We start from the raw sequence: 13,122 nt of genomic DNA, 5'->3' as shown, positions 1-13,122 counted from the left end.
GGAATGGAAAACTTCCACACATGACCGCACTGTTGGGCACCAGAATGCCAAGACAGTTATGTGATGAACATCCTGTAACAGTAGAGTGGTGTAACCCTTACTGCAAGTGCATTATCACCTGCATATACATGCAGTACTCCCAGACGATTGATCCATACCTTAGTAAATTAAGAGCTGCAGCAGTGTACAGTCATGATACATATCACATAATGGTAGTTAATGCCAATGTGAAATTGGTGCTTTATCATAGCAGCATGTCAGATGGACAGACTGTAATGTTGCAAGACTTGATCTGAGAATTGAACCTGACTATCAATAAAGGACAGCCAAGCACATTTGTAAATAGTGCAAGTGCAGATATATAGACATTCTTGGCGAATTGGATAGAAGCCAATAATTATCTCAAGAGGTTAAACAGCACTTAACCACCTGTGACAGTAGTGTCATAATCTTTGATATCAGAACAGTAAATGTAAATTATTCTTGTAGCGAAGGCAGTAGTGAACTGGATGGCTATGATTTGAAGAGAGCAAGCTGTAATGCCCATATTGATTGAGCTAGCTGCTTTCAAATTAGATCATTTATGAGAAAACGTAGTCCTCCAGGCATGTGCTCTTACAGAGCGCCTTCAGTGGCCATGTGCATATCACATGCTGAAGAGGCGAAATAAAGCTGTCTCTAAAATATTTTGGAATAGGTAGCTGACAGAGCTGTGTGCAAAAGTCCGTAATGCAAGGAGGAATTACCACTGCTCACGAAGGAGGGGCAAAAGAGATAGAAGGTTAAATATATTTTGGCATCGTAAACAAAGGTATAAAAATAAGGTCTGAGATGCTAAGAGGGAATACTGGGAGTTGTGTTTGAATGAATAGCTGAAAAAGACCTGTGGTGTCATCTGTACAAGTTTCTTAATGACAAAATTAAGTCTCTCACCAGCCTGTCCACCCTTCCGCTAAGGGCTGTGCACATGACTCGATACCTAGACCCATATTTTGGGACCTGACAGTTGAGCTCCTGGTGGAAGTGTCGTATGGGATTGATGAAGTGAATGGAGTTGTGGCTTATGCTGATGATATTTTGGTGACAGCCTCTGGAGATCCCATATGGAAGCTTGAAGAAAATACAAACCATCTGCTTTTGAAAATGCAGCACTGGTGCAGTGCACAAAGACAAACAGACATACATGACAGTTTTATTAAGTACAGAAGATTAAGTTACATTGTAAAATTAGTACTTTCATACTGCATTATGAGAGTTAAGAGAAAAAATGTATGCACTTGTGTAGAGAATTATCAGTGTACTGAATGTATTGTATGACCTGCTTTAGACACACAAGGAGGCAGGTTTTATGATCCCAATAAATAAATGAAATAAAATAAAATAAAAGTGTAAATCTCTGAACCCAGTAATCAATTTTGTTAGCACTACACTACTGTTGAATTATAGCAGAAGAACTTGTGCAAGGCACACCATATTGCCTAATTACTATTAAGTGTTCAATTAAAAAATGTTAACAAATGGTATAAATTTTAAATTTTGCAAATAAATTATTACAGATTAAAGTCATTTACAAAACTGAAATAATGGAGGAAGTAAAATTCTTAAAAACAATTTTTTTTTCTGAAGGAAGAAGACCACTCATTCAGAAAATTGCAGTGTATTTCCATTCCCTGTACCAAGATGTGCCCCCCCCCCCCCTCCCTGTTCTCTCCCTCCCTGTGTGTGTGCGTGCGTGCGTGCGTGCGTGCACCTCTACAGCCCACATCATATGAAATTCAACATGCTTTGCAACTAAACATAATTTGTATTGATCAAAAGTATACAGGTGCCTATCAGTGGACATTAATATTGGATTCATGCTTTTTCTTTATGACTGCTTAAACTCTGCTGTTGGGGATATTTTCGGTGAGATGCCGGGAGGGATGTCAGCCCATTCTTCAACAGCCGAAGCCAGGAAAGTTGTGTTGTTGGATGCTGGGGACTGAAGTGATTATGACATTCCAACTTATCCCAAAGGTGTTCCATTGGGTTCAGGTCAGGACTCTGGGCAGGCCAGTCTATTTCTGGAGTGTTACTGTGTACAGACCACTGGCTCAATGATGCTGCTTTTATGACAGGCTGCACTGTCAGACTGATATAAAGAATACTTGTCTCCTACTATACGCAGCACACAATGCTTTAAAATATGTTCATATCTTTCCACATTTAGCATTTTCTCAAGCGTAGTAGGGGACCGGACCCTAGCCTTGAAAAACACCTTCATACCAAGACACCACCCCCTCCACACTTCATTCAGGCAAATGCCGGGATGGTTCCTTTGAAAGGGCACGGCCGATTTCCTTCCCAATCCTTCCCTAACCCGAGCTTGCGCTCCGTCTCTAATGACCTCGTTGTCGACGGGACATTAAACACTAACCACCACCACCCCCTCCACACTTCACTATTGGCTCTATACTCGATGAGCAGGTAATGTTCTCCAAGCATTCACCAAACCGAAACCATTCCATTTGATTGCCACTGATTCATCACTCCAAATCACGCATCCACAGTCCTGTGGCATCACGGTTAACACCAAATCAAGTATCGCTTAGCATTGACTGCAGTAATGTGTGGCTTACGAGGGGCTGCTTGACTATTGTATCCCTTTATTTTTAACTCCTTAATGCGCTGTCCTTGTTCTAGGTGGACTGCTGGAAGCACTGTGGAACTCACAAATGATTCCTTGTATTGAGTTCATGTGATTTTACAACAACCCTTCCAGTGTTCGACGTCTCTGTCCGTCACGACATGAGGTCTGCGTAGTGTTGTTCCTTTGTATTCCCACTTCAGAATTAAATCACAGTTGACTTGGGCTGCATTAGAAGGGTTGGAATGTCCCTAACGGATTTGTTATTCAGGTGACATCCAGTGACTAGTCCACATTCAAAGTCACTGAGCTCTACCAATTGGCCTGTCCTGCTGTTACTGTCTCTCTGCTGACAACGCAGTACTCCCTGCATCCTTTTATAGTGGCGGGTATGCATCTTGTGACATGCTGGTCAATTCCTCATTACATAGGGGTGTCCAGATATTTTTGATCAGCTAATGTATGTTATATGAAACAAGACAACATTGAAGGCGTCACTACTACATTGGGTAAATAGGTAAATCTTTTTAAGCATTAAAATGTACTAGTGGACAAAATCTTTCAACAGATGCGGGTCATTGACTGGGTACCTTTATCTCAAATGATTTGTATATGTAAAAATGTGGAACCATTCCTGCCCCTGTGTTGTTCAACCCGAGCATTGGGTTGAGATCAGATGTTCCTTCTGCCCCCTCTCCTCTGTAGGTTCTCTAATACCTGGCAAGAAATCAACTCTTTATAATTTAAATTGGCATAGTATTTGTTGTGTTCTTTGTATATCACTAAACTGGGATATTACAAATTAGTTTGTCAGAATTAGAATTCATCTTGCAGATAACTTCATTTGAATCTGGATAATTAAAATTGAGCCTGTCAGTTACAAACTGCTTGTACATCATGTGTAGGAAAAAATCAATTTTTAAGAAAATAACTGCAAAAACATTAGTACAAGGGTCACCTTTTTAAGTTCTTACAAAAACATTCTTTTTTGTAAAAATATTTTATTGTTCCTCAAAATGTATGACTTTAAAATTTTTACACTTTAGCATGTGTTTGAATCGATTCTGGAAACCTTTTTCCCCACAGATGTCATTACCTCAAAAACATGAATTTGGAAAGATTCAGTAAGTCCTTGAGGGGATGAAAATTGCTGTCTTCCCTTTATTCTGTGAAATGTTGGAACAAAAATAAGTTGTTAGGTGATAAATTGGATGAACATGGGCAGTGAGGCATTAATTCCATGTTTTCTTCATCAAATTATGAATTATTTGACATGCTGTGTGGCCACTAGAATTGTCTTGATGAAGCATGATGTGACATTTTTTGGTTGTTATTGCTGAATTCATTGAAGATTTGTGACAAACAAATTGTTTTATATCAAACTGATCTTTGATCCTTTAAAATGATCATCACAGCACATCCCGATTAACTTAAGAAACAACCGATCATTTTCTGTCGGTTCCAGCTTCACTGTGGAATGTTTGTACAAAATCAAATATTATGTAGTTTGCAGTGGGCATGAGGATGGCTGCCTCGTGGTAGGTCAGGTACTGTTTGTTTTAAGTTGTGTTGTGCATAGTATGAACAAAAACCAGTTTTGTTAGGCCTCCATGAAATTCAATGTTGACCAAAGCACAACCATGGTGGTGAAATTTTGCAAACCAATTGCAAACAATCTTTTCTGAAGTTGGTTGATAACACTAGTTGAATACAGCAAATTGAGGTATTGTTGTTGAGTTGGACCTTTACAAAAATCTTACAATCTCATGAAATCTTCGTCTCCCTTAAACTCTCAGTGTAAACAAACTACTCAGCAACTTTATGAGCTATCATTATTTCGACAGTAATAAATGACAAGTTTTAAAATAGTAATGTCACATATCAGTCACACTAACTAATGGTTGTTTGTTAAAGCTTGAAAAGGTGACTCTCGTACTCCTTATTGTTGCAAACATTTTATCATGGCATTTTTATTCTTTCAACAGAAAGGTGAACGCGTCTGGGTTGTTTTTTGTGTACACGATGATTCGGAGCCACTACTTGAAATTTATAACTGTAAGAACAAAGCTGTTACTCATAAGCCAGACTGGTTTGCCTCTCTCAGCAACTGCTTGCATGTTTCACCTACGATCTGCCCCCAAGAAGATGAATACGAGTTTGTAATTACCTTGAGTTCTGATGTTGTCCGTCTTACAGCACCTTCCTGGTAAGTCTTCCTTCCAGTTTCTTCTGTTATGAGATAAATGTAATGATGATGAACTGCGGCTAATATTATTTCATTTAGAAACTTTACTTCATTTTCATGCCCACAGTTTGCTGAAAATTACACTCACTTCAGTCATCAGTAATGAGAAATACTTTCCCTGTTACAAATTTCGAGAAATATTGCTTTCAGTCCTATAAAATAATCAGACTGCTTGCAACTGTTTACAGCAAGTATACACCTGTAATCAAAATGTTTGCTTATCAGTTGTTTTTGTTTATTTTTTAATTTGCTGTCTGTGATTCAGTACTAGGGCTCCTCATTACGAAAAGATTACATTAACTAAAAAGAATTTTTCATGTCACTGTGTTGTTAATACTAAAAAGAATTTTTCACACCACTTTGTTGTTAATAGTTAAGTAGTGTAAAAGAAAAAAAATTCATGTAATTTTTTTATAATCGGTTCTTTTATTTTCTTGTGATTGAATGTAGGGACTTAATGATGGAATGGGTAGAATGCATAAGCTCAAAACTACGGGAAATGCACATACTATCTCCACGTGAAAATGTATACAGCAAAAATCCAGAGACAGGGCCTCGACTTCCATTAGCACCTACACGTGATCCCAACTCGCCACTTCCACCACCACCTGCAGGCCCTGCCACAGCTGTACCTGGTATTGAACAAGTTGCCAATACCGGAGGAGGTAATGAATGTTGTATGTATAATATGAACATGAAATAGTGAGTAATCCGTGGGTAACAAGTGATGTTAGTAATTACTTGTGTTATTGTAATGAAAAGAATCAAGAATGTAGTGTTGTTGTGATAAACAGTTGTGAAGCCAGAATTACTATTTCCTTTGATACAACATTTCATAAAGAAATTGCGAGGATATTCCTCTGTCCGTTAAGTCATATTGATTGTAAGCCAGTGACACAGATGGGCTCGAGTAAGGTACTCGTGTTTGAAATAATTTTATGGTTTACATTTTAGTGCTTTGAGTGTAAGGTCCAGCTGTATCTCGATTATAGCTTTTATTTGGGATTCACATGGATGTTGTGTTGCGTGTCTTTCTGATATATTCACAGTCCGATAATGTGGGATAGATTGTGCAGGGAGAGAAACAATTTGCCCTGTGTTACATTGAAGGCCAGGATCACGTGGGTGAAATATCAGTGAAACAGAAACTATTTGTCTGTCTGGTGTGGAGATGCAGGTAGCCATACATAGGTTTTGAAGAAAAGAAGTGGGGAATCACATAGTGAGGTCTTTCATGTTATATGCTGGACCTCCTTAAAAGAATAGCAATGTTATGTCCATTTCAGAAGTTAAAAAGTTTTGGAGGCATGTAAAAAGTTTGTAAACAATTTTCAGAGATTCGCCTTTTTCCTTTGCTGTATGGTCTTATGAAGTGAGGATAACAAAATTATTGAGTTTAAAAAAAGTTGATACTTTCACCTGTCATAATCGTACATTACAGCTTGTTACAAAGTGGTTATATGTTTTTTACTGATCATAATTATTAAAGTGCTTTGAAATTAAGTAACCCATCACATTTTTCTTAAAGAGTTTGGAATGGAAACTGTGTATACTTGATATATTAAGTTTAGTGCAGTTCGGGCCATACGTTGCTCTATAAAATATGGCTAAAAGATAAAAATTGTCTTTTGTATACATCACAGTCAAGGTTCACATTTCATTACTTTTTGTTTTAATTTTCCTTAGGATTCGGCTGGGCACAGGCTGTGTCAAATCCACTGTCATGTTTACCTGTTGGCTGCCTTCCATTTGTCTGAAATATAGAAGTTTTACTTATGTAATAATATCCAGTTAAGTGTTACTGCTGATAATGTGTTAACATATTCACAGTCTAGTATTACTTATATATGCCTGTTGATGATGGAATTTGTGTTCATGCCATGTAACAGTTTCTCAGATTAATTATAAATAATTTGCCAAATGCCTTGCCATTGTGGTAACACCAGTTCCCATCAGATCACCAAAGTTAAGTGCTGTCGGGTGTGGCTAGCACTAGGATGGATGGCCATCCAGGTCTGCTGAATGCTGTCGGCAAGTGTGGTGCACTCAATGCCGTTGGCAAGTGTGGTGCACTCAGTCCTTGTGATGCCAGTTGAGGAGCTATTTTACTGAGAAATGGTGGCTCCGGTCACAAAAACAGACGACAGTGTGGAGAGTGGTATGCTGACCATATGCCCCTCCACATTCTCATCTGGTGACACCTATTGGCTGAGGATAACACGGAGGTCGGTTGGTACCATTGGGCTGTCTGAGATCTATTTGGACAGAGTTTAGTTTAGTTTTAATTATAAATAATTTAAGGATTAAAGGTAACAACTCGTTGAATAGCTGAGGCTTTGTGTTGTCAGTTGGCACATGTACAAGACTGAGAATGTCACTAGCTTTTGGACAGATCCGTATTTAGAGCTATAGGAGCACACATACACACAAAAACACCTGTATGGTGCATTTTGCTTGTTGACCACATTCTGTCACCACTGCAGTTCAGTTGGGGTTGAGGTGGTATATTGAGTGGAGTGGGTACAGGGGAAAAGGAGGTGAGAGAAAGGGTTGGCTGACTCTTGGGAAGGAGAGGCAGCAAGTGCACTGGATATGAACAGGGCAAAAGTGAGCTCATTCTGACTGCAAGCAGGAAGAGTTGTGCAAAGTGCACAGTGATTGGAAAAACTAAATCGTATCCTTTGCCAGGACTTTAGCTTCCTTCCCAAAGTGGTATTCTGCCACTCACGCAATCTACACCATATCTTGCCCTATCCTTACTTCACTACTACTCCCAACCCCATGTCACAAGTACCATATCCCTAAGGAAGACACAGGTGCAAGACCTTCCAGTACACACAACTAAAACTCCTATTCCAGTTCTGCCATAGGTCTCTAATATCCTATCAGAGGAAGGTCCACCTATGACAGCAGTCATATGATATAGCAGCTCTACTGCAATTTCTGCACAGCATTGTCTGTGGGTGTGACCATCCCAAAATCATATCTGGCAGTGCATCCAAATAAATGACGACGGCCAAACTGACCAAGAACAGAGTTGACCACTTAGTGACAGAACATGCTGCTGAGCACAACATTCTCAGTTATAATGACTGTTTCCTTACCTGTATCATCTGATTACTCCTCCCCAACACCAGCTCCTCTGAATTACTTAGTCTGTCCTTGCAACACATACTTCAGTCCTGTAATCCTTATGACCCCAATCTCCGTTAACCTGTGCCCCACAACCCCTCCCTCATGCCAGATGCCCCATGACTGTAAATTCACTCATACTGTACTCACACATCTTATGTTCTATATCCCTGTCTGAATCCACTCCTCCACATCATTGTCAGCTACATGTAATTCCCTGTGTATGGCCAGAATGTGTTCACTGGCACCACATTCAAATCCCATGTGCCGGCTGTCTCTCCCTCCCAGGTGGCGTCTGTCCTCACCAAACCCTCTCTCGCAATCCCCACCTCCTTTCTTACCTCACCTAACCAACTCCACCTTGCATAACCTCTCTCCCCAGTCAACTGCAGTGCTTTCGTATTGTACTCAGCCAGTACAATTCAGCCATACAGATGTACATTAGAGTCCTATTGATCCAAACTAATTGGGACCAGACCTTGTTCGAATTACCAATTTGTTCGGATTAGCCGGAATTACGGCGACGAGTTTCTAAAATGACATATACCATGCAGATAAATAGGTACACCATGATAACAAATGGGAACAATGGCTCACTCTCACTCCCTGCCCTTTTAGTTGTGCATTGTTGAGACCTTTGTAGTATCTGAGGTCAGTGCACTGCGAGTTGGCTCGCAAAGCACTTGGTTATGTTAGTTATCAATTGCTGGCATGCATAACACTTCCATTGTATTTGTTCAGTTGTAGTGGTGTACGTATTTTTGTCATGAGTAAACAGAAATGTACAACGTTAACTCTCAAAGAAAAACTGAATGCTTTGAAGCAGATAGACAATGGTGAGAATGTATCTAAACTGGCAACAGAACTGGGTGTTGGTAAAGCAACCATTTGTGATTAGAAGAAGAACTGAGTGCAGCTTGGAACAGTCCTGTGGAACGTCTTCGGGAAAAACACTCAAAATTCGGCAGACTTTGAAACAGTCCCAGTACGATAAAGTGGATGAAGCTCTTTTTCCTTTGGTTTACGCAGGAAAGAGAAAGGGGAACTCCTTTGAGTGGAGCACTGGTTCAGGAGAAAGCTGTTTACCTGAACAAGTTAATGAATGGTGATGAGTCTTTTAGTGCGAGTATGGGTTGGTTGGACAGATTCAAAAAACGTCATGGAATCCGTCAGCTAACAGTTACTGGAGAGAAGCTTTCTTCTGACCGTGATGCGACGAAGGAATACTTCGGTGAGTTCGAAAAAATGATAGAGAGGGAAAGTATTTTCCCCAACCACTTTATAATACTGACAAGACTGGCCTTAATTTTAAGGCATTGCCAACAAAAAACCTGGTTTTAAAATGTGCAAAGATCGTGTGACTTTATTAGCGTGCAGCTACACTGCTGGTAATCACAAGCTGCCTTTATTGCTGATCGGCAAATCTGCTAGGCCCAGAGCTTTTCAAAACTGCAACATGAAGTCCCTGCCCATATATTATCGCAACCAGAAAAAAGCATGGTTTCATGGCCAATTTGTTCCCTCTATTCGATGGCTTTCTAAGGGAAATCATTTGTCTCTCCGTGCAATCCTTTTGATTGATAATGCACCATCTCACCCCAGCACTGAGGAATTATGTGATGGAGAAATTGTGGTGAATTACACCACCTCTACAGCCGATGGACCAGGGTGTACTGCAGACATTAAAACTGATTTATAGAAAACAATTTTTAAGAATGCTGATCCAAGATGATAGCATTCCTTTAGTGGACAAAATAAAAAAAGACCAATGTGAAGGATGTTGTTTATTGGGTCCCTGAGGCATGGCAGAATATTTCAGAAAATACTCTGAGAGTAATGTGGAGAAAACTGTGGACATCTCTCGAATTTCAGGACAACCTAGTTGAAAATGAAGAGGAAAATCTACTACAGATGATACAGACAATCCCTGGATGTGAAGAAGCTAGTGAAGGAGACGTAGGTGAGTGGATGGCAGCGGATGAGGTGTGTGTGGAGAACCTCACTGACGCTGATTTAGTTGCTGCTGTGACTCAAGACCAGGAAGAAGGGGACTGCTGTGACGGAAGTGACAATGAGCCTGAAAGCGACAAAGGAGAGCTGGTGCCACACAGTGATGCAGCAGAAGACCTTGATCTCGCGTTACGTTATTTGGAGCAACAGCCCACTGCTACACCTGTTAATTTGATGTTTATGAGATGATGGCACAACTATGCGTCATATAACAGACTGTCTTCATTACGCCAAAAAACAGTGGCTGAGATTTTGTCATCTAAAAAGTAGGGATAAAATGTCTGCTGTATTTTAGTAAGTTTGACAGCTTTTCTTTCATTGTTATGCATTGTTTAAACTTAACGTTTTCTTGCCAATTTTTTCTAATACACGTTTACTGTACTATGTAAATTAAAATAGTGTGTATGTACAGCAGTTTACCGCACAGTTATCCATACTTAGACTAACATTTTTCATGTTCAGATTAACCGAACATTCGGATTACTGGGGTTCGGATTAGTGTGACTCTGCTGTATATGCACTCTATGGCTCCGTAGAAGAATATGTTCAAAACCTAACGAGGTTATCAGTCTTTTTGAATAAAACCATTGTTAATATGCATATTGGCAGCTCAGTGCCTCAGCTTTTCAGTGAATTGTTACCTTTGTTCCTTGAGTTATTTGTATTTCATTAAGGTCTTTCCATTACTATATTTGTCTTATACAGTCTGTTATTGAGTTGTCAACCATGTAATTTCAGTATCAGAATACATACCCATCTCTATCACTTCAAATGCACTGCCAGTGGATACAGCAACAACAACACTATGTTAATGCACTTCTTCGTTTACTATGTAAGTGTAACTACTGAGTGCACCAACAGTCAGTCACAAAGTTGCTTGCAGTGTTGTCCCCACAGCCCATCACTGTGCATTGCCAATTGCCAATTGTCAGTGATCGTGTTAATTCAATTGAGCTTTTATGTTATCTGCTTACCCTCAAGGAAAACACAGTGCGAGCACTGTTGTATTGCGCCATATTCCAAATTTTTAAATTGCAACAAAATGCTTGCTTTTATAACTGTGTAACAATTCTGTGAACTTAATTTACTAGAACATAATATTACCTGTCTTGGTTTGAATATTAATTTTGCAAATTACATTTGTTCAGTCAGTTTGTAACTTTGGATCTCGCTCTGCCCTCTGATGGAAATTGCCCTACTCCTCCTTGTTGTCTAAAAACAAGCAAGTCACTTGTGGGTTGTTCATCACCATGTGAATTTTGTCTCTCTACAAAAGCGTAAGACTAATGCGTGAAAGTGAAGGTTTAACACTTCTGAAGAAACTAACAAAAGTTCTGGTATAAATGAAGTACACAGAAAAAATGAAGTGTATTATTGAGGCACATAGGCCTCTATAAAATCTTCTTACAAACACCACAACTCTTGTACAATTCAGAGTCCACTATGATGGTAGACGTACGGTTATGCCCCTCTGTGTGATGCTTATGCCACTGGTACAACTGCCCATCAAGTACAAATTTGTAATGAATTTTACCCCAATTAGGCTAATCCCAATTGTACTTTTACAAGGATAATTGTCTTTTTGCCATGCAGGTCTTCTGTAACAAGGCCAGGATCTTTTCGAAAGTAATGACATAGAATAGTGGTGACCATAAGCAACAGCTTGTATTTGAGTGCTGCTTGACCTCGAATGAGAGTTAAAGCAGCAGAAAAAATCACAGCAGCTGACTTAATCATGTCTGACAGCATCCCTGTGGTTGCACACAATAAGCTTTGTTGAATGAACTTCGTTCCTCTAGGCCTCTGTCAGTACCACAGCCCAATCAAACTTTTATTCACAGTTATAAAATTGCAAAACCTATTCACCAATTACTTCATACACTCTGGCTCTGTTTGAGAAAAACACAGTGCTTATTTCTTACATTTGAGAGAGCAACACCAAAGCCCATTTGCCCCATTCGCCTCCTGAACTCCACTGTGCTTACCAGTGATGTTTCTGTCACCCTTTTCTCTCGCTGTGTTGCTGTGACATCAGCCAACGTCTTTATCATGAAAATAAACATGCTTGTGCTTAATTTGTTCTTAATAACTCCCTAGCACTTGAATTACATAGTTATGTACACACATCAAAAAAAGGTTTTTCATCACGTCGGTTCTGAGAGTTCTGGAACCTGTACATAAAATTGGAATAGAGATTAACATAAACATCATTTCTGCCCTTTTTATTGCGCATGAAAACCACACATTGCCTGTTGTACCACCATACAGCGAGACCTTCAGAGGTGGTGGTCCAGACTGCTGTACACACCAGTACCTCTAATACCCAGTAGCCCACCCTCTTGCATTGATGCATGCCTGTATTCGTCGTGGCGTACTATCCACAAGTTCATCAAGGCACCGTCAGTCCAGATTGTCCCACTCCTCAATGGCGATTTGGCGTGGATCCCTCAGAGTGGTTGGTGGGTCACTTCATCCATAAACTGTCCTTTTCAACCTATCCCAGGCATGTTCGATAGGGTTCATGTCTGGAGAACATACTGACCACTCTAGTTGAGTGATGTCACTATCCTGAAGGAAGTCATTCAAAAGATGTGCACAATGAGGGTGCGAACTGTCTATGAAGACAAGTGCCTCGCCAGTATGCTGCTGATATGGTTGCACTATCGGTCGGAGGACGGCATTTACTTATCGTACAGCTGTTACGGTGCCTTCTATGACCACCAGTGGCATACGTCGGCCCCCACCTAATGCCACCCCAAAACAGCAGGGAACCTACACCTTGCTGCACTTGCTGGACAGTGTGTCTAAGGTGTTCAGCCTGACTGGGTTGCCTCCAAACACGTCTCCAACGATTGTCTGGTTGAAGGCAATTGCGACACTCACCAGTGAAGAGAACGTGATGCTAATCCTGAGCGGTCCGTTCAGCATGTTGTTGGGCCCATCTGTACTGCACTGCATGGTGTCGTGGTTGCAAAGATGGACCTTGGGAGTGAAGTTGCGCATCATGAGCCTATTGCGCACAGTTTGAGTTGCAACGCACCGTCCTGTGGCTGCACTAAAAGCATTGTTCAACATGGTAGCATTGCTGTCAGGATTCCTCCGAGCCATA

At 40.3% G+C, this 13,122-nt stretch overlaps 1 protein-coding gene across 2 annotated transcripts in view; it reads left to right on the top strand.

Moving 5' to 3' along the window:
* LOC126259344 (uncharacterized) overlaps positions 1-13,122 on the top strand; it is a 152,458-nt gene that overhangs the window by 39,753 nt on the left and 99,583 nt on the right. For both annotated transcript variants that reach the window (XM_049956054.1, XM_049956055.1), the window contains exons 5-6: positions 4,612-4,832; positions 5,322-5,536. In XM_049956054.1, coding sequence (XP_049812011.1) covers positions 4,612-4,832; positions 5,322-5,536 — 436 coding nt within the window. The remainder of the gene's footprint in view (positions 1-4,611; positions 4,833-5,321; positions 5,537-13,122) is intronic.

Source organism: Schistocerca nitens, chromosome 5 (assembly GCF_023898315.1).
Source record: "Schistocerca nitens isolate TAMUIC-IGC-003100 chromosome 5, iqSchNite1.1, whole genome shotgun sequence".
NCBI lineage: Eukaryota > Metazoa > Arthropoda > Insecta > Orthoptera > Acrididae > Schistocerca > Schistocerca nitens.
Note: the sequence above shows the minus strand (reverse complement) of the source record. Positions and strands in the feature narration are given on the sequence as shown.